Below are 23,831 nucleotides of genomic sequence, written 5' to 3' on the forward strand. Positions count from 1 at the left end.
GAAAGTTAATTATGTAGTTTATTTCATTAAGGTGTCTGTACCATTGAATGTTATACAGGGTGCTGGGGAGTATTTCCCATAATTCTGAGCTTATATTCTTTACCGAAAATTAATTAAAAATGTTCAAAGAACACGTGTTCTAAAATGTATATTTTTGGAGTACGAGTATATATTTCTTTTGTAAATAGATCTTAAAATGTGCCCTTTGTACGCATCCTTATAATTATGACGTAGCCAAACTTTAAAATTTTAAAATGTAAGGATAGATAAAGGCGTGTGTTACATGGATAGACGGAATTATTTGAATTTCTATGAAAACATAAAAAGTTTTTATTTTTTTTAGTTAAAATAATGTTAGTTATTCAGCTCGGCTCCTATAAGTGGACTTGTTAACACCTTGAAGTTATGGGAAATACTCCCCAGCACCCTGTATAGTACATTCAGAGATTGGGAGCTTCACACCGGCTGGGGAATTAAACATTATTTTGCGATCGCCATTCTAATTCTGAATCAATCCGAGCAACGTGGTCGGTCTTATCTCAAATCCTTGTGTACCCAAACAAAAATATTGAGTTTCTATCATTCTGATATATTTATAAAACTTTAAGGACCAAAACAATCATCATCATCATCATTAACAGTCGATGGACGTCCACAGCTGGACATAGGCCTCTTGCATGGACTTCCAAACAAACAGCGGCTAACTAAAAAATAGAACATCAATAAAGATATAAAATAAAATAGAAGTGTCTGTCTGTGATTTCAAAATAACTGTAAGTATCATATCAAGTGCTTATAGTTATTTACACAACACCAAAACAACATTTATTTAATTTTAGTCTGTCTGTCTGTTTTTCCAGGAACAGTTTTAACAAGACTTCACTGGTAGATAGATAGAGGAGGTTATTGTGTAACACATAGGCTACTTTTTATGTCGAAAAAGTCTATTATTCCTGCAGGATTTGTGAAAAAGTGAATTTCACGCAGACAAAGTCGCAGACGTCCGCTAGTTAATAAATACAAAGCGCCCGTTCACAGACATTTTGGAAGGTGATGCGTTAATTGCTTGCATTCAAGCATAACTTCTGTTTTACATGTGTTTACCTCTAATTTTGTGGTTCACGAAGTTCATAGATTATTAGGCTCCAAACAGACGTGCCAACTCGGTAACAAGTCGAACTTAAAAGAGTAAATGTAATTATGAAAGAATAGTAAATATGTAGGTAATTATTACACACGTACATTGAGTTTAGTCTATTTTTTTATTTATTTTTGATTGGTTAAATTATAAAAATTATAACCTGGGGTTTCTTTTGTTCCAGAAAAACATTTTTACCCATAACCGATCAGTTCATAAAACCCACAACTGATTAGTCCACTACTACTACTTTTACACTATTGTGAAGATTATATTTAGAGTTTAAGTTGATGATGATGATGATCGATAATGATACCAAATCATCAAAAATAATAAATAATACACCTACATCGTAATTAATTAACATGTAAGATCGTAACAGGACAGACCTAAATATTATTAGGGTCGGTTGAAAAGTTGGGACGTCTGTTACTTTAGAAACATTTGCCAATCAAGTTAGATTGTCTACTGCTGGTATAACAGAAGCTTGAAGTACTAAACAAAGCGACGTTAAACCGAAAAAAAAATCGGCCCAAATTGCCCCACACTTCATTGTGCGCCAATAATAACCCAGAAGCGCCACACACACACGTGGCTCGTGACGCTGAGGCGCATGCACTAGCCATAGGGTTGCCACATTTAGTAATAAAAAAGCTCATCGCTAAAAAGCTCATATAACAGTATAATTATGTAATTTCTGGTAATTTTATATTCGTTATCTGTAAATAAAATAGAATAGCTCAATAACTGTGGAGTTACAATACGGTTATGAGATCGAACACAACTATAAAAGGACATGGATCAGGACTATTAGTCTTAACACAATTTCTAATACTAGTTCAGGGGAAGGGTTATTCGTCATTTAAAAATAATATAAAAAAAAAATTTTTAAATAATATTTAATTTAATACATAAGACATAAAAAGTAAAGAGAATATTATAGATACGATTAGGTAGAGACTTTTTATCAAGCATAGATTGCCAACGATTTTGTTTATACTTACTTGCATTGGCCAAGTGATCTTATTACATTAATCATTTTATTGTCATTCCTAGAAAACAACAATTACCCGATTATGACAAAATTCACACCTAATAGGAAATGATGAGTTTTATGTGACCCTTATCTGTGATTAACGATTATTGTAAATCACTAAGTTATTGTTTTTCCGCTTAGATAATAAGCATCCTGCTTGTTTGTATGTTATTGTATTATTAACGTTCGCACCTATATGGTAGCGGTGTTTTTGGCAATTCGTCTGAAGTACACTCATTTCTGAATCACCGTCGACAGCCCTAGTGCGCCCTAAAGCAGTTACGTTCACCCGAAGTTCATGTCGAGTCGAAGTTTAGTAGACAATCGCGCGTGGTCGCGGCGGGCGTGCGCCGCGCATTTGCTCATGGTCACTTTTATTTTTGCTCACGAACACGACAAAATAAATGAAAAGTGAATTTTACAACAAACACGTACAAATTTCTTTATTACACCAATGTAGTGTGCACGTATGTTATATTACGACATGAAACAATAATGCAATTTTATTACCGAATAAATATTCAGTGTAAAGTTTTGTAGAGCAGTGCTTTCAGTGTCTCTGTGGATGTTTGTTCTCTCTGTCGTATGAAAGCGAAAGGAAGCTCGCTAGGGGGAGTTGTTTTGTTTCCGTGCTTTTCTTTTGAGACAAATTTTGTTGAGCGATTTGAGAAAACGTAAGTGAATTGATCTGTTTTTTTTTCGTTTTTGTTTACTTTACAATTACAATTATTTGCTTACTTTATATTTTTAATATCGAAATCACCTACAAACAGACTTTGCTATATCTATACTAATATTATAAAGCTGAAGAGTTCGTTTGTTTGTTTGGTTGAACGCGCTAATCTCAGGAACTACTGGTCCGATTTGAAAAACTCTTTCAGTGTTAGATAACACATTTATAGAGGAAGGCTATAGGCTATATATTATCCCCGTATTTCTACTGGAACGACAACTACGCGGGTGAAACCGTGGCGTCAGCTAGTAAGTTTATAAAACGCAAGTCTCTGTTCAAAGTTTTAAATTCAAGAAATTAAATTAAATTTAAAATTTAATTAATAGAATACGCTCCAAGCACAAATTACATATTTTTTCATATTTGTGTTTTGTATGTTTGTTCATGCAAATCTCTGAAACAACCGAGGTACCTACTAGGTTTTTAAAGTTAAGTTAAGCCTTGATTAAAATAGGCTTTGTCTTATTAAAATCTCATGTTAAGTCTCAATAGCTGTATCCTTAAGTGTCTCGACTCAACACCGAGATGTATAACAGGTTCAGTTCCCGCCCGTTGGACTTTACTACTAATTAGACGGAAATAAGAATAGGTTTCATAGAATATGACAAATTCTTTCAAAATAATTATGTATAAAGCTATGGGTAAAAAATAGTAACAAAGTCGCAGGCGTCAGCTAATAAAATACTAAATTGAAGTACCCATAGTATTGGATTAGAATCACTCAATTGAAGTAGGTACTTCTAGAGTCTGTTCTGGTCAGACCTCCCACATTTTATAAAAGCTCAAAATGTGTCAGCCAGTTTCATAGCAAACCCTATTTAAGATCAACTTTAGGGGTCTTGCTACGAAACTAAGTGTTTGACGACTGCGGACATTTATATTTATTTATCAACCCATACTCGGCTCACTGCTGAGCACGAGTTTCCTCTCAGAATAAGAGTGGTTATGGCCATGCGGATTGGCAGACTTCACATACGTAGAGAATTAAGAAAATTCTCAGGTATGGTGGTTTCCTCACGATGTTTTTCCTACACCGTTTGAGATACGTGATATTTGATTTCATGAAATGCACACAATTGAAAAGTTGGTGCATGCCCCGGAACGAATTTGAACCTGCACCCTCCGCTATCATAAGCTATGATGGCTTATATTGCGGATATCATTCTCATGAAATCCAGTAGAAAATATAAAAAAGAAACGCTATATAGGTGCGGGACTTGACTTGACTTGAAACCTCCTGTCTCGTGCTCGCTTACATGGTGTGACATGGTTTCAGCCCAATCTTCAGACAATTTTGTTTTTATAAAATGAGGGTGATCTGGCCATCGCAGGTCTCCTTCTGGCTAATCGACTTTTCTACGTAGTTCATTGGATCGTGCTCACGACTTGACTACGTTACTGAATTTTAAGTTAGCAACTCATTATATTCTGTGAAACAGCATTTTAAGCTTAATATGTAATCTTAATATATAAATGCGAACGGTCATCACAATATCTCGTAAGCCGATTAACGTGCAAATTTGAAATTTGGCAGGGAGGTGGTTCATAGGTAGTAGACATCCACTAAGAACGAGAGAATTTGCGAGAGGGTCGGAGAAGGTCTAAGGGCGGACGACGTCGTGGGCATCCACTATTGTAAAATAACAACAAAACGAAGCTTAAGTATAACGTCTGTGCGATGAACTTTAAAACGATTGATTATCATTTTTACCAATAGATAAGAGTGCTATCAGGTCAGGTGGTTCAGGTCAGGGATTCCCAAAGTGTGGATCGAGAACCACCGGTGGGTCGTCAGCGAATATTGAGTGGACCCTGGAACATAAAACAACTCGACCAATATTTACACGATACTAACACTAACAAGCGCTTTTAACATTATTATCTGTTTGTCTTTCTCGTGTCCGGGATAATCTTTGTAACTGAACCGAATTAATAGGACTTTCACTGGAAGATAGAGGAAGTTATTGGACAACAGTCAACTTTTTATCCCGGAAAAATCCACGGTTCCCCAGAAATTTGTGATATTTCAATTTCACGTAGACCAAGTCGCGATTGTCTGCTAGTTCAATAAATGACAAAATCGTTACAAATTATTATCAGAGTATGATAGTCGTTCTCAAACATATTACGTGGGACGTATCTGTTTCATTATATTTTATATGCCTTATTTTACGAGTATGACAAAACCAAGTAGGCATAGCTTCTACATCATCATCAACCCATATTCGGCTTACTGCTGAACTCTAGTCTCCTCGCAGAATAAGAGGGGTTAGGCAAATAGTCCACCACGCTGGCCCAATGCAGAATGGTAGACTTCACACACACAAAGAATTAAGAAAATTTTCTGGTATGCAGGTTTCCTCACGATGTTTTCTTCACCCTATGAGACACGTGATATTTAATTTCTTAAAATGCATGCAACTGAAAAGTTGGTGGTGCATGCCCCGGACCGGATTCAAACTTACGCCCTCCGGAATCGAAGCAGAGGTTATATTCACTGGGCTATCACGGCTATAGCTTCTACGTTGTACTTGAATTCATTATTTTGATTTGTCAGTATTATTTTCTGGGTTATTAAAATTTTGATTGAAGATCTATTTTCAACGCCCAAAATAGGGATGACGACAGTTTTTTAAATTTGGCTGGTGGGAGGCTTCGGCCGTGGCTAGTTACAACCCTACCGATAAAGACGTACCGCCAAGCGATTTAGCGTTCCGGTACGATGCCGTGTACAAACCGAAAGGGGTGTGGATTTCCATCCTCCTCCTAACAAGGTAGCCCGCTTACATCTTAGACTACATCATCACTTACCATCAGGTGAGATTGTAATCACGGGCTAACTTGTACAGCATAAAAAAATAAAAAAAAGTATATAAGTGAAGAGTATGCTAATAGTAAAGCAATTTCGTAAAAGAAACAGGGTATCTGCGAAGCTACAGGGATCTAAAGTGTCAGATTTGCGGTGCTGCCGCGGATCCCTGAAAAACGCCCCATACAAAATGGCACAAACTAATGACGTCGTAGGTAATGTAATGATCGTTAGATTTGTATGTGTGTTCAAACAAAATTACTAATCTTTGTTATTTGTGCGTTTATGTTTATAGTTCATTTATTAAAAAATGTCACATTTAATGTAAGGAAGCTAAACCTGTATGAATTTCTAATTACGATAAAAGATTTTTAATAGAAATTGAAATTTTGTAATCTCATTTTTAAAACACGGCGCTTTTTTATGGAGCAGAATTGCATTTTCAATTAGGATGATGACTAGGTTTGAATATATTGATTTTTCTGATACATTCGGGTAAATAACTTATACTTCGGAATACATTTGTTGTATTTAAACGCTTTTTCAACGTCTGTTAAAAAAGCTCTCGTGCGAATAAGGCCTTAGACAAAAATATTATGAACAAGTTGTTCATATTTTTTCATGAACTCATATTTTTCCAGCGTGACTCGTATATTCGTTAGCGTGTTTTTCTTCCAAGTCAGTATTTATTTTCTCTAGTCGTTAGTATTGAATTAATTGATTTATTTAGGTACTAATAACCTTTTGCCTTTTGAGTTATTTAGAGTGATTTGAATGAAAATAGTCTAAGTATAACTTTAAAAACAACAATATGAACAAGTTCGTTCATATTTTTCAGCGTGACTCGTAGAATACTCTCTGTTTTTCTTCCAAGTCAGTATTTATTTTCTTCAGTCGTGAGTACTAAACCGAAGCTTTAATTGAATCAGCGTTCATTTATAAATAGAAAAGTAGATTGAGTTCAGTGCTTAATAATTTCGAAAGCTCGACTCAGACTTATGTATATTTAGTATTTTAACGTTAGAGATAATAAAGATAAAATAATAAGTAGGTATGAGTAAGTTAGTAGCAATAACTTCTTCAAGGCTTCAAGGCTGCTGATATACATTCCATATTTGTACTTCAGAAAAGAGCAGTTCGTGCAATATATAAATTAAAATCACGCGAGTCCCTTTGTCAAAAGTTTAAAGAAATAGGTATACTAACAGTAGCCTGTCAATATATATATATATAGCATAATCTATGTAAGACAAAATATTAATTTGTACAAACGCAAAGGAGTTCTAAACCCACGTCTTACTAGACACGGGCATAAGTTAGTTATTTCTGCATATCGTCTCCAAAGAGTAAAAAAATCTTTTGTAGGTTTGGGTGTACTCTTCTATAACAAGATCCTCAAGACTGTGATGGACCTGCCAATGCATAACTTTAAGCAATGTGTTAAAAAACATTTGCTTAGTCGAGAGACTACACCATCGATGAGTTCCTTAATGACAAAGTTGCTTGGAGGCCGTTGGATCAGCTTCCACCTTCACACAGGAAGTAAAACTATAAGAAATTGTAATGTTCTCATAAATTGTAATTATAATATTATTGTATGATTTTTTTTAAAAAAGAGCAACTGTTGAGTTTCTTGCCGGTTTCTTCTCAGCAGAATCTGCCTTCCGAACCGGTGGTAGAATCTTTACAAATAGTTAACTGACGTATCAAAAGTGCTTGTATACTGAGCCTACTTGAAATAAATGAATTTTTGATTTTTTGTTTTTTTAAAATAAAACTTTTCTATAAGAAACTAACTTTACGAATATTAATGAAGCCTAACTATTTTAATATTTTATACCTAATTTAAACTTGCTCAAACCTAAATATTGGAATACTCATTATTAACTTAGATTTGGTCATGCAATATTAGGTAAGGTAGAAAAAGGTGTAACAAGTATGAAATACTAGCAGACGCCCGCGAGTTCGTCCGCACTTAGACCTCTTTAATCCGGCCATATCGCAAAATCCGTTTTTAGTGGATACCTACTAACTATAAACTAGGCCCCTGCCAAATATCAGCGTTGTACCTACATCAATCGAGTTTTCGAGATTTCGTGATGAATGACCTTTCCCATATATAAAAATAAATAGTCAAATAAAATATAATTAATTTATAATATTATTAAAATTTAACAACAAAAACAATAACATTTCAACAGATCTAAAGGAACAGCGTATCTTCAAGAGGAAAACGTTTTTCCTGTGCTCTTTTGATTGAGTATTCTTCTTCTGTTATTGTCTTCTTCTAGAAGAATCTATCGTGCAATGGATGTAAGACCAAGTTCTAATTTGCAGGCTATAGTTGCCGGTATGTTCCTAGCATGGTCTGCGAATGAAAAAGCATGGTCTTTTTGTTTGTTATGAGCCCTCTCTTTAAGTTACATGTTGGCTAGTACGTTGACCAATACGTTGGCCAATACGTTCTTCACGTTGGCCAATATTGTAGTTGCTTCGAAACCTCCATACTTTTAATAGGCAACCATGTTCGCTAGCATGTTGGCGATCATGTTGGCCAACTTGGAGAGCAAGCAATATGCTTTAGAGGTAGACCATTTCAATGGGCCGTCAAGTATTATTTTTTTAAAGAATATTAGCCATAACTTTTAAATATAATAATGTCAGTTCCAATTCCAATTAGTCGTAAAGATTGTTAGGAGTGTTTACGACAATAAATAGCCCATCGGGCGGGGATTGAACTCATGACCTCGCTCTATTGAGTCCAACGATTTACCATGAAGCTATTGACGATTGACATTACTTGTTTAATTTACATACAAAAAGACTACCTACTTATATCGATTTACCTTATCGACCTTTTTTTCGATCTTTATATGCTCAGAAATTTGAATAGCTTAAACCATTCAAAGACATAACAACGAAAACAATCCCCTTATTGAATAAACAACCACCCTCTTTATTATTTCACGTAATTTGAGCAACACGCGGAAATTGCTTAGAGATTTCGGCATTAAATTGAATCGGTGTTTAAGAATATTTGTTTTGTTTATTACGTTCTATGGGACGCTGCGATATACGGATTTTTTCGATTTGTTCAATCCTGTAAAAATCATTTTCCATAATGATAAATAACTCAATAAGCTTTACGGTTTTAGTATGTGCCTGCTAAAGAATCAACGTCAAAAGGTAACATTCAAGTCAAGAATCAAGTCACAAAGACGTGATAGCCCAGTGGATATGACCTCTGCCTCCAATTCCGGAGGGTGCGGGTTCGAATCCGGCCCGGGACATGCACCTCCAACTTTTCAGTTGTGTGCATTTTAAGAAATTAAATATCACGTGTCTGAAACGGTGAAGGAAAACATCGTGAGGAAACCTGCACGCCAGAGAATTTCTTAATTCTCTGCGTGTGTGAAGTCTGTCAATCCGCATTGGGCCAGCGTGGTGGACTATTGGCCTAACCCCCCCTCTCTTTCTGAGAGGAGACTCGAGCTCAGCAGTGAGCCGTATATGGGTTGATACGACGATTGTTAAAGAACTAGTTAATATACTCGTACCTATGGTAAACACTTTTGCAACGTTGTCTTAAAATAAATTGTACTCCTAATTTTAAGCTTTAAACTTTGATATTTTACTTTGTCGTAACTCGTACTGTACCAATTTTGAGTATTCTTTTGCCACTAGAAAACGGGAACGGGAACTACGCAAGTGAAACCGAGAGGTGTCGAATATTGTCCTGTTAATTAAATGGTTGTCCCGGTTCTACGCTGATGAATTATTGTTGGAATAAGTGTTAATGAAGCTATTCTCGGAAAATTATGTTGATATTCGTCGTCATCAACCCATATTCGGCTCACTGCTGAGCTCGAGTTTCCTCTCAGAATGAGGGGTTAGGCCAATAGTCCACCACGCTGGCCCAATGCGGATTGGCAGACTTCACACACGCGGAGAATAAGATAATTCTCTGGTATGCAGGTTTCCTCACGATGTTTTCCTTCACCGATTGAGACACGTGATATTTAATTTCTTAAAATGCACTTTTCAATCTTCAATCTTGATAGTAATCTGGTGTAAAATCGTTCCCCAGCTCCTGCACTATATTGTATGATCACGATAGTTGACATGCACGTGACGTTGGCGCCAATTCATACTCGTTTAATTCATCCATTTGAGCTGTTTAACTGATAATTTATGTGATGGACTAGGAAACAGACGTTAACGTTTTGCAGAGCAAATAAAAACCAATAGGCTCAATGTAACTGTAATAAATCAAAACTGAATGCTGACACGAAATAAATAGTTCAAGAGCTGATGGGTCATTTTGTGAGGTACTAATATAGTAGGTATTAGTATATAAAAAAGATGATTTTCGGTATATTTTAAAGTTATTTAATTTATTTCCGTGTAAAGTTTCTGGCGTCAGGCCGTAATTTAGCAGTAAATTTTCATCCATAGATCCAAACTTTCGCTTATATATATTATTATTAATTTGTTTAGATCTTAATTTATTAAATTAATATTGAAAGTTCAGTGTGTAAGTAAGTGGGTGTAGATTACGTAATAAATTATAATTTTATTTTAGCATAGTAATATAGACTTGCAGACCGTTTCATTTTACTTCTCTATTTACAACTAGCGCGTCTTATTTCCGTTGTATAAACAAATTTCCCCGCGGAGTTCTTACAGATAGGACTCACCTAAATACATAAAATGTAGTCTAGATTAGGTACTGTACGTATTTTATTTGCTACCTGATATTGATTTCTTGTAAATTTATAACTGTAGTGAAGTTTAGTGTGAACAACTTAAAGTAAAGTTTTTATTTTCTCAGGTTTTTACAAGTTCAAAATGTATTGCGACCACAAAGCGAATATCAACATCCTACAACTTACACAATTTTTTACAAAAAAGGCGGTGCTTAGCCGGTGTTGTCTTGATTTAAGCCATTTCTGACAGGACCACAATGAAACAACACTGTCTGCAAAATCTAAATCTATAACATGGCTTGAATTAATACATCACCGGCTTAGCACCGCCTTCATACTGATCAGCAGGTAGAACATATTATGATGTTATTTTTCGCTTTTTAGTTTAATGGGTACGTTTTTAGGTTTTGAAGTCGGTTGTATTTTTTTTATTAAAATTTTTATTATATAAATAATGTATATGTTTTGATATTATAAGATAGTATGATGGAAGTAAATAGGTACTATCAGTGTATGTGTTGAGATTCACTATCGTGGACCTCCATTTTCATTTCATAGACCCCCAAATTTTTTTTCGCTGACGTAGACCCCTTGCAGGTTGTCATATACCACTTTAGGAATTACTGGTTTAAAGTATGGTCTACCTATACTAATATTCTAATAGGGAAAAGTTATTTGTACATACTATTTAAAAGCGCTAATATTTGTCAAATTGTGACAATTATTTTTGTATATATGACTACTTATTATGAGTTTCTTTAAAGGAGGACAAACTGTTTATTTATAAGTGTTTTCCATGCGGATGATCTTTGCTTGTTATAATATAAAATAAATCAGATTTAGGTTAAAAAGTGTGATACTAAATCTGAATACTAGCTCCGCGACTATAACTGTTTGCAAACACGGCTAACGGTGTTTTCTATTGATAATAATCAGTGGAATTAACTGTATTTCTGCCCATCAAGTGTTTGTCAACCAGTGTTGATTATCGTCGCTCCCGTCTAGATTAGCTTTTATATTAAGCTTTGAAGAAATCCACATTGCCGCTATTTGCATAGTTGAAATGGTATCAAACAAAGCTACTGCGTTTCTTTTAAAATCTTAATTTGAAAGCTTAATTGTATTTCATTTAGATAAACACAATTACACGCACTATTTGAACAGTGCGTGTAATTGTGTTTATCTGAATGAAATTTCATTTTGTTTAATAATGTAGTTCATCATTATCAGCCGATGGACGTCCACTGCTGGACAATAGGTCTCTTGCATGGACTTCCAAACAAAACGGTCTCGAGCCGCTAGCATCAAGCGGCTCCCAGCAACCCGCTTGATATCTTCGGGCCACCTAGTGGGGGGTCGATCAACACTACGCTTTCCGGTGCGCGGTCGCCATTCTATCACCTTGGAACCTCAACGTCCATCGGCTCTTCGAACCATGTGGCCTGCCCATTGCCACTTCAGCTTCGCGAGTCGCTGAGCTATGTCAGTGACTTTGGTTCTTCTGCGGATCTAATCATTTCTAATTTGATCACGCAGAATAATGTAGTTAGTGGTACGTTATCTCTCTATCGGTAATTTAAGTTATAATCTCTATTAAAGTACTTATAAAAACCAAATGAAAATGGAAGAGACTACGAGGTTACCATACTAGTATATTATTATAGTTACGTTAAAAAGAGCGTATAAGATTTTGTATTTTTAAATGGTTCTTGGATGAATAGTTCTTGAATAAATAATGTATACCTATCGCAATTTTATATTGAAGCGGTTTGCAAGTATTGACATTTCTAAATAAGATATGAGTGTTTATTCAGTTGGAGATGCTCCCATTCACTATTTGCGGAGAAAGTCGTCGTCGTCTCGTCTTTGCCGATTCGGCAACAGCGACTGGAGACTCTGTCACATTACATGCGGGCTTCGATCATGCGCCCTCATGTGACTTATGTACCCTATATATATAAATTGATAATTGAATTATTCATTTCTTATTTATTGCAACGTTACGAGAGTATGTTATAATAACGCATTGAGAATATATTATTTCTGTGAGTTCGTTATCACAAATGAAGATTTATGCGTGGATACCCTTCAAGTTATCATTTTACTGTCTCTGCAATTAACTGACGGCCGCATGGCGCAGTGGGTAGTGACCCTGCTTTCTGCATCCACGGCCGTGGGTTCGATTCCCACAACTGGAAAATATTCGTGTGATGAGCATGGGATTTTCCAGTGTCTGTGTGTATTTATACATTATATAAGTATTTATATGTAGTATATAAATGTATATGAATATTATAATATCAACTATCTTAGTACCCATAACACAAGCTGCTCTGTATGCTTACTTTGGGGCTAGATAGTGTTGTGTATTGTTTAAGTATATTTATTTATTTATTTAATTATTTATATTCATCGTTATTGTTATAGAATGTTGATATCAATAAATACCTGGCTCAAAAAGACGGGTGTTGTAAGTTTGGCGTGTCTGTCTGTCTGTCAGTCTGTATATGGCACCATAACTCCCGAACGGAAGAAGCGATTTCAATTTAGTTTTTTTTTTTATTTAAGGTGACTTATGCGCGAGTGTTCTTAGACACGTTTGATGAAAATCGGTTGAGCCGTTTAAAAGTTGTGGGGGGTGAAAGTGGGTAAGAGTAACCGAATGAAACTTGATCGAAAGTGTAATTAATAAATAATTACATGACAATCGGGGGTTTTTCAAAATTTTAAATTTTACGTTATCATTCAAGGTATAAAAGGAAATGTTCTGGTTTTTAGGGAAAATAATAATATTTATAATTACATTATAATAACTGTGAAAATAAAAGTGAAAAGTAGCAGGTACATTTTCATTTTCCATAATAAGGATAAATTATACTTATAAATAATAGCCAATAAGATTTGCAAGTAGATACCTATATATGCATAATAGGCATTTACACTACTTAGAACTTATAAAAATTATATTAGTGATGTACATGTAGATAATATAAAGCAAATATCTAGTTGTTAAAACGCTTTTTCTCCGAAGTAACATGATAACGTTTAGAACAAAGTAGATCAAGATTCAGCTCACTATAAACAAAGGCTGACTCTTAAACTCCATAACAAACTTCTTTGTGTTCGCTGCTTATCAGTTTACATTCATCATAACTTATCTTTTTGTTGCAGAAAATCGCTCCGATATCTTGTGCATACAAGAATATTTTAAGTTTAAAGCAAACAGTGCGCCGCCCACGTCGCTCGATATCAGCATCCCGTCCCGCAGAGAAATTAATCTGGAACACGGTAACAGGAAGCGTCCCGATAAAGTGCTCTATGCTGTAGCTCTGGATGAGCAAACCGCACAACGTCCAATGCATGCTTAGAAGCACATCAATAGACAAACAGTAATGCTTCGAAGCGTAAACAAATCAAAAACAAAATAAAGAACAATAACAATGGGAAGCAAACGCGAAACATACGACACGAAAACGAATGTGAACACTTTTTTAAACGATGACAATCATTCCAATGATTTAGACGTAATTTCGACTGATCTAGTTAGTAGTTTGAAATGCCAAATCGAAATTCGGTGCTTGATCGCGTGTGAGATGCATAAGAAGGATGACGAATATGGGAAAGGATCGATTAGGAGGGTGGACTGTTATGGTGTAAACCGTGCCGCCGATTTGAAATTTAAATGTGTGAGGGACAAGGAGTGCGCGGATGCGTTCGGGAGGACAATGGGAGTGCACGTGCGATCTCTGGCCGTGGTAGGACTCGTGTTCATGTTGCTGGCGACGAGTGCGGCTGCGCCTGCGCCGTCTAGACCTACGCGGAGTACCTCAGAGAAGAGTGCGGTAAGTTACTAATGAGTTTTTATATCTTTTCGAAGTGAAAACTTCTTGGATGAAAGCTTTTAGGATATGACTGCGGAAATGCACTGAACTCGCGATACTATGCTTTGGAAACTTACGACTAACTGTTTTTTAAACCCTATTGGGTATAAAACCCATAATCATCGATCTCCTAATAGAAAGTAGACGCACAATCAGCGACCAAAAAACGTTCCCACTCAATGAGTGCCAAACACAACTTCTTGGCACTCAATTCAAGTAGTCGCATTTGCAAATTCAACCTTAAACTCAATTCTTAAGGTTGAATTTGCTCTGAATTTGGGATTTTATTGAATATTGGACTTTATTTAAAGGCCTTTAGGTGTAATTTTCTTACCAATAATTCTAAAACTGTCAAAGCAAAATTGGCCAGTTTTTAAGTAAAATTTTCGACATAATTGTGCGTCCTTTTGTTATAAGATGTAATTATAAACTGTTAATGTTGAGTATATAATGATTGAATGATGTTTATTTGAATTACAATTAAAAATTAGAACGCAGAAGGGCTTTTAGCCATTGTCTAATCTTATTTTATTATAAAGAAAAGAAAAAAATGTCTCTATATGTATGTATGTCATTATTTACTTCTTAATTTGCGTAGATGCGTAAAAAAATGTGTAAACAGTACCTACATAATTACACTTTTAGTTTAATATACAGGGTGATTCGGTCTTTAGTGCGGATTTTCGTGGTTCTGTATCATTAATAGAATATAAATCTACAAACAGTTCGATACATTTTATGTAATTTTTTTTTTAATTTATGTCTCTAAAATAACAAAATAATGTACATATTATTACTAAACAAGATATATTCAGCTTAAAAGTGATCTGGTGACGTCCTTTAGGTATCAAACGAAAATAAAATAAACGCACAATAGGGTGACCCTAAAATTCTGTTCAAAAGTAAATAACTTTAGCTAATGATAATTTTGTTATTTTTGAGTTAAAAAAAAAAAAGAAAAAATACGTGATCATTAAATTTTGTTTATGTACAAAATATAAAAATATCCGCACTAAAAAAAATTTTCTTCCTGTATGTTTAATCCGATAAAAGTTTAGATAAGTATATAAATGAAAAACTCATTTTTAATATACTATTAACATAAGTTACTCAAAAAAAAACATTATGTTTGTATTCAGACTTTACTATGTGATTCTTAGCATATTCAATAGACGATGCAATTACTTTACTTATACTTACACATGCATATATCTTTATATATAACAAACAACGTTGAAATGAACAGAAAATTTACAATATTTTTTAAATTCATAAAGTTTTCAAAGCTGAAAATCTTTAGCATCATAATGGAGATTTCTTAGGATATTACCGTCAGATTTATTAAAATTCTGGTCCGTTTATTTATAGACGGTACATGTCACACAGCTAAGTTACGAGGCGCATACAAAGCAGGACAATATGCCCTGACGAGCGAATTGTCTCGTCTGGCCCTTGCCGGAAACCGGCTGCATACATTATAAAAGTACTTCCATTGTCTGCTTATCTTCATCCCTATCTGACGCACCGAAAAAGCAACACGACTTTGTATAACGAGCATGCAATAGCCAGATCTACCTTATTAACACATAACACTAATATTATAAAGGCGAAAGTTTGTGTGTAAGTATGTTTGTTCCTCTCTTACGCTGCGGCTACTGAAGCGATTTGGCAGAAATTTGGAATGGAAATAGACTTTACTCTGGATTAACACATAGGCAACTTTTCATCCCGGAAAAATCCATGGTTCCCGCGGGATTTGTGAAAAACTGAATTCCACGCGAACGAAGTCGCGGGCGTCCGCTAGTTATTATATACTCAGAGGCGCAATTATCCGTCTACTTAATCCGTCCACTTAATATACTATATGTCATATTAAAGGCTCATCATCATAGGCTCTTCGTCCATAAAGTTACTACGGATCAACATACGTTCGGTTTTGTTAGTTTACAAATATTACTGTGGCTTAATGAGCGATGGATTATCGCAAATAGTTTTCCTGGAGGACAAATGGTTGTTTAAGTATCGGTGAGTGATTCAAAACATGAGCCACTGATCAAATCTCAGACTAATTATCCTCTATGGTTCAAAGTGATTTTTCATTTCAATCAATCAAAATCACTGCCATTTGATGTTTAATGTAGAATATTTCTTACTTTATTAGTGGTTTTATTAACATAGTAAAATTATTAGTTACTTTATCATCGTATGAAAAATTAATGGACAAATAGAGAAAAGCTTCAATAACATTCATTTGAAATTTATATATTAAACACCCCGAACGTGTTATTGTATTATATACAATAACACGTTACATATTTATTTTACATTCCACAAAACAAGTCTTTAAAACTATTTTAGAATCATTTATTAAAACTTTTTCCAAGAAACTCTTACTGTAATTTAGAGTGACTAGCTCTAATATCATCAAAATTGTGGTTTCACAGTTGAACAACCTCTTTGTATACCTTTCTAACAAACCTCTTTTTAATGAGCTCTTCCTAAAGAAGCTAAAAGAAAACTTGTTTACCCAGTGTCCATATATGGCACATATTATGCAATCACGTATAGAGCGAGTGATTACCAGCTCACCACATAGGGCACACAGAGCCATTTATGACCGTGAACATACTGATCTCCCGTTCACAATGTCCTTCCTTTTATCTGGAATGTAGATGTCCCTTAAAAGGGCTCCCTTATTCTGATGGATTAACGGCCATTTTAAGGCGCTCCGAGTGCCACTATTACGGGGACAAAAAGCCAGCGTGTCGTATTAGATTAGTGACAGTGACAGACGGATGGACCGTTCGCGAGATAAATGAGCTAAGTGACGAGTGGGAGGCTCCTCTGTCCTCCGTAAGTCGGGAAGACACCATCCATTTATAACGCGGACAGCTACTGAAAAATCCGGCAAATTTAAAACGGAAGTGATAAACTGCGAGAATATTTGGCACGTAATTGTTAATGGTTTCGGAGTTCCGCGTCTGTGTAAACGGAAGATTGCTCATTTGTAATAATTTTGTATGACTATTAATAATGTAGGTATATACTACAGCCTTTCTTGATGAGTACTGTTTACCAACAAACAAATTAAAAATGAGGGTATAAATCATTAGTCATTTCACTCCTAATAATAGTTTTAACTAACTTGTTCTTAAATTGATGAAAATAAATTTGATTAATAAGCTTAGAACAATTAGATATGGTTAATATATTTTCTAAAACATTTTATAAACAAACAATACATGATTTGAAATAAATAAGATATGAAATGGCATGCGTTTTCTACCTTCATTACTAATTTATTTTTTGGTAAACAGTACTCATCAAGAAAGGCTGTGGTATAGCTATTCTCTTTAGTTTCGCTAGGGGTTGCTAGTTGATATTCAAATTATTCAACATAAAAATAGATTGAAACCGGCAATATGAGCTAAAATCTTTAAAATATTTTGTGTTGCAACTGCAAGATGTCTTCCCTAACGAAGATTTCAATATTTGAATCAATTTAATAGTATTTTTATTAGAATTGATTAATTTATACTACTTAATTTTAATTTAAATGTATGTACAGCATCAGTAGCAGATTCGTTCAGCCTTTCAGCAGTTCTAGAGTTATAAATTATGTGAAAATTGTGATTTTTAACCGACTTCCAAAAAAGGAGGAGGTTCTACGTTCGGCTGTATGTATGTTTTTTTATACCTGTGTTTCGAATATTTGCTGTACATTTTTAATACGAACAGTATTTCCGCTCCTCTCTAATTAGTCGGAAAAACTGTGTACGACATTAGTCTATCGGGCAGGAATCGAACCCACGACCTCTCAGTGTGAGTACGGCCTTAGTTGAGATAATGAGGCGTTACTTTTTTACTAATTATAGTCATTAGCGTTGAACTATAATTGTATCGATGCTAGAAGTACAGACAGTGACAAAACGATTACGAAACACATCCCCAAATACGAAACGTTACAAACACTACATCAAACGTTAAATCATTAATTAGCGGAACGAAAAGTGCCGACAGCAGACGTTGGATGGGCTAAATCAAAGTTGAACCGAAATAATTATAGTTCAAACACGCCATGACCGTAATGGTTAGCAGCATCCTGCTCATGTAGGTCGAGTTGTAGCTATTCTATTTATATGGTAGCTATAATATCAAATGATAACAGCTGGTGGATGCGTTACTTCATAGCTAGTAATAAAGGCGTTTTTTATTGAGTAAAAGTCGTGTGTGGCAGTCGATATATGCAATATGGTAGTAGATGGTGCTTTTAGTACAGTATCGCGTTACTGGTGCAAAATGGGTTATACAATGTGTGGTATTGTAAAGCATACTCATAGTAGGTACAGCTTTAATAATGAAAATAAGCGCTTTATGCTTAATGGAGTATATAGAAATATGCTGAGCATAAAGTTTGGGCCAAATATAAAATTAAGTTGTTAAGTAAATATGATGTTAAGTTGTTAAGTTTGGTACAATTTTTGAAATAATGACCAGTAGTTTCTGAAATTAGAGCAAAGCAACAAACAAACAAACAGCTTTATAATATTAGTATAGATATCATATTCCGAGAGATTTGTGAAAAACTGGATTTCACGTGGACAAAATGTGGTAGATTTACAAGACGGAGGTCCTGGGTTCGATCCCCGGCTGGGCCGATTGAGGTTTTCTTAATTGGGCCAGGTCTGGCTGGTGGGAGGCTTCGGCCGTGGCTAGTTACCACCCTACCGACAAAGACGTACCGCCAAGCGATTTAGCGTTCCGGTACGATGTCGTGTAGAAACCGAAAGGGGTGTGGATTTTCATCCTCCTCCTAACAAGTTAGCCCGCTTCCATCTTAGACTCCATCATCACTTACCATCAGGTGTGATTGTAGTCAAGGGCTCTCTTGTAAAGAATAAAAAAAACATCGAAGGCGTCCGCTAGTTATCTATATAAAAAAATACTCTCTTTATTTAGAACATTGAAATAATAGTTGAGATATTTATTCGAAAAAAGAACAAGCTCTCATAGAATTGTTTATCTTTGAATGAATTGTTTATTTTTGTACGTTGTTTGCAAAAACAGTAATAATCGTTTTCTTTCAATACATTAATACAACACACAAATAAAATATTTATAGCTTTTTACGGACATGAAATTTTTAAAAGGTCGCTCGGCGATTCAGTGGAATGGAAAAAAATCTTAATGGGCTTGGAAACCAATAACCTCGTCGGCCATTTTGGAATCTGTTCGAATGAAACACTGGGGGCTGCTGAAGTTATGTTTAACGGTTCAGGTGTTTGTATTTTGAAAATGTACGAAATAATTGAACTTATATTGTTTTCAGTAGACAAACTTATTATGTACAAATAAATAGTAGATATTTTTTTTATGGGATAGCATTATTACGAATTATTTTTAACAAGCAGACGCCCGCGACTGAATTTTTTCGCGAATCTCGCAAAACCATGGACATTTTCGAGACAAAAAGTAGCCTGTGTTAATCCAGGATATTATCTTCGCGTTAATAACACTAGCGGACGCCCGCGACTTCGTCCGCTTGGAATTTAGTTTTTCAGAAATCCCTCAGAAACCATGGATTTTTCCGGGATTAAAAGTAGCCTATATGTTAATCCATGCTATAATAAATATCAATACCAAATTTCAGCTAATTCGGTTTAGTAGTAGAGGCGTGAAAGAGTAACAAACATTCATATCATCAGTTTTCGCAAATCTCGGGAAACCATGGATTTTTTCGGGATAAAAATTAGCTTATGTGTTAATCCAGAGTTAAATCTATTTCCATTCCAAATTTCAGCCAAATCGAATCAGTAGTTGCAGCGTTAAAGAGCAACATACCTACATCTTAACAAAGATCCATACACATTTTCGCGTTTATAATATTAGTAGGATAGGATTAATGTTTAATTGATTAGTTAGCAAACAATAGTATCTATAAAAATTAGACTCCATATTTAGGAATAGAATTTGAAGGTTGGTTATTTAATGAGAAACATCAAACATCAAAGATTAAAAGACGTGTAAACAAAAAGTTTAACTACAAAAAAGTGTTTTCCCTACAACCTTAGTACGCCAGTACCTTCATTTATATTCGTTTAGCAGTGCGGGCGATATTGCCTTCACCGGGGATTTCATCTCTATTGAAACCTATTTCAAACGGAGTGGAGACTTGCCCTGTAGCCTTGTTTACTTTTACAATACATATTTATCGTCGCTTTTATAGTATTGTAATTTAGGGACCCCTTTCACGATCGGCGTCCTGAAATTTATCAATAACAATGAGATCCTTGTAAAATGAAATTCAATACCTACCAAGTTCGAGCTATTGTGCACTGTATATGATTTGATATCAAGAAAATAAGGAAACTTTTAATACATTTATGATTCTCTATAGTAACAATTAGCTAGGTGTGTTACAACAAATCAAAAAATCAAAATCAAAAATTCATTTATTTCAAGTAGGCTCAGTATACAAGCACTTTTGATACGTCAGTTGACTATTTGTAAAGATTCTACCACCGGTTCGGAAGACAGATTCTGCTGAGAAGAAACAGGCAAGAAACTCAACAGTTGTTCTTTTAAAAAAATCATACAATAATATTATAATTACAATTGATGACAACATTACAATGTCTTACAGTTTATGTGAAGGTGGAAGCTGATCCAACGTCCTCCAAGCAACTTTATCAATAAGGAACTCATCGATGGTGTAGTAACCTCGACTAAGCAAATGTTTTAACACATTGCTTAAACCTATGCATTGGCAGGTCCATCACAGTCTTGGGGATCTTGTTATAGAAGAGTACACCCAAACCTACAAAAGTTTTTTTTACTCTTTGGAGACGATATGCAGAAATAACTAACTTATGCCTGTGTCTAGTAAGACGTGGGTTTAAATCTCCTTTAATAACATCGCCTATACGCTTAAATAGTATGTTGATGTTGTTTGTTTGTGTAACATGTGTATAAAAGTAAAAGGGTGCTAGGTTAATAGCGGTTGCATTATGAATCAATCAACACCATATAGATTTTCTATTACCGTGGTAACTTTTTACCTAATGGGAACAAGGTGATTAACAGTTGTTCTATAAACTATCTATGTATAATCTATGATAGAATAGAAACATGTTCCTTTTCCTCATTATAATTATTGACCCGAAATCGGCTCACTACTGAGCATGATTATCGTCTCAAAATGGAAGGGTTTAGGCCAATAGTCCATCAAGCTGGCCCAATGCGACTTCACACACGTTGAGAATTAAGAATATTCTCAGATATGGAGGTTTCCTCACGGTGATTTTCCTTAATCAAATTGAATATGAAATTCAAATTTAAGTTTTTATTGATAAAGAATACAATAATTTTAATAACTATACAAATCATGCCCCCGTGGAATGGTGGCAAAACAAATTCAAATTGGTAAAATATCATGCAAGTTTAATATAAGTAAACTTAAGTCTATTTTAGGACATGTATTTGTATATTATAATCTTATTATGTAGATAAGTATAGCAAATCATAATTTCACAAAACAAATCTATATAATTTTTGCGATCTTATAATCATTTATGTATTGCCTACTAACGACTGACTGCTATAGGCTTTATAAGCGAGTCTCCTTCTGAAAGCTTCCACGCTCTGTGAGTTAATGTGCTTCAAACAAAGGCTCGTCTGGATCGTTAGCTTTAAGCACGCCATACATTAACATTACGTAGTCCTTATTCCTCTTAACATAAAGAACATTATGCTACATCAATGTAAATTTCAAGTTGTCATCTCAAGTGTGATACGCTGCATTGTCTGCTGCATCTAGCTTCTTTGAAAGGCTACTTAGTTTGACTTATTTAGCGTGAATATATTATCCAATAGGGTAGTTGACTCATATCAAATTTAATATAATCAATTTTAATTTCGTATGGAATAAGGGTCCAAAATATATCGATATAATTTATTAAAAGTTAACCCAACTTAATTTAAAAACCATGTATTTTTTCAAATTTTCCAAACGTCAAAAAGGCTGTCATCCATTTTGTGACGTCACAATGTTAGTTGATATATTAAACATCAAACTGATTGTTAACATATATTTTTGACAAACACTCCGTTTGGTAAAGGATTTGTTAACGTGACGTCATGAAACAGTTGAAATTTATACCACCACTAGCTGACGCGCGAGGTTTCACCTCGTTTCGGTTCCCGTATGAATACGGGGATAAAATATAGCCTATAGCCCTCCTCGATAAATGGGCTATCTAACACTGAAATAATTTTTAAAATCGGATCAGTAGTTCCTAAGATTAGCGCAAATGAACAAACTCTTCAGCTTTTTAATATTAGTATAGATGTCTGACAGGTGTTTTGGCTCGTATTGTCAAAAAAACATTAAAATTTTCATGTAATCACGTCTCAAAAAAATACAATATTTTTTAAATCTAGAACGATAGTGAACAATTTAATGGCAATTTAAAAAAAAAAGTGTCAACTAGTCTATTGCATAGACGTAAGATCAAATTATTGCACAGGAGATATGGATGTAAACAGTAATGGAAATGATATTTTATGCCTGTCTTGTTTAACAGCATTCTTGTCGAATGTTCCATTGAAATGATTAAACTTGATCATTATAAGTTGCGAGACTAGTTTGAATTGCGTTATGAAAATGTTAGATTCGTTCAGTTTTGGCATTGATTGATTGTAGATGAAAATGTTCGAGCATATTTTTTTGACGTGACAACGTCATAATTCGATGGAGCCGGCTGCACACTCGAAAAAAGATGACGTAATGCGTCGTTCCCTCGCTCTAGGGTTGCCAACTTCTTTTACAAGAAATAATGTATATATAATAAATAATGTCTATGAAGATTATTATACAGTATTTTAGAAAAACGAACATTTTCTTTTGAAAAATGCAACCATTCCATCAGTATTTTCTTATGACGTTGTCACGTTCAACTATCGTCAGTAAACCAACTTTTCAGACTACCAATTTTTTTTATTTAAAAGTTTGGATATTTGTGGCTTAGTACTAGTACCTTCTACTACTAGTAATATTATTAGTAATAAGTATTAGTAATATTAGTAATCATAATATATAAATGCCAAAGCGCGGGTGTCCGCTTTAATAATAATATGAATTTTTGTTCCTCTATCTCAACACAACGGTTAAAAGAACCCATGCCATGAAATTTGACACAGAATAGATTCTTCACTAAAATATAGATGTATACTTTGTAGTATTGTAGGGGGTAATCTCTAGATACAGAGATTACCCCCTTATTACTAAGAAATAAGAATTTGTTCAGTATCTAATGAACCGATTTACAAAATTCTTTTATCACTAGAAAGCTACGTCATTAATGAGTGAAGTGGGATTTTTAAACCCACATTCTCACGGGAAGGGAACTACGCGGAGCGTTGGCTAGTAGAAAATATAAAATAAAATCTCCTTACCGTATACTTTCCAATGTAATATAAAAGAAATAAAATAAATCTGTAGCTTTTCTAATTTTGTTTATCTGTGACATT

The 23,831-nt window shown here is 34.6% G+C and overlaps 1 protein-coding gene across 1 annotated transcript in view; it reads left to right on the top strand.

Annotated features, from left to right (window-relative positions):
• The first annotated feature begins 2,492 nt into the window (after positions 1–2,492).
• Positions 2,493–23,831, top strand: part of LOC112046181 (matrix metalloproteinase-2) — a 288,811-nt gene continuing 267,472 nt past the window's right edge. The window contains exons 1-2 of the mRNA XM_052885424.1: positions 2,493–2,848; positions 13,594–14,264. Coding sequence (XP_052741384.1) covers positions 13,863–14,264 — 402 coding nt within the window. The 5' untranslated portion in view covers positions 2,493–2,848; positions 13,594–13,862. The remainder of the gene's footprint in view (positions 2,849–13,593; positions 14,265–23,831) is intronic.

The sequence above is a fragment of the Bicyclus anynana genome, chromosome 14, assembly GCF_947172395.1.
Source record: "Bicyclus anynana chromosome 14, ilBicAnyn1.1, whole genome shotgun sequence".
Taxonomy (NCBI): Eukaryota; Metazoa; Arthropoda; class Insecta; order Lepidoptera; family Nymphalidae; genus Bicyclus; species Bicyclus anynana.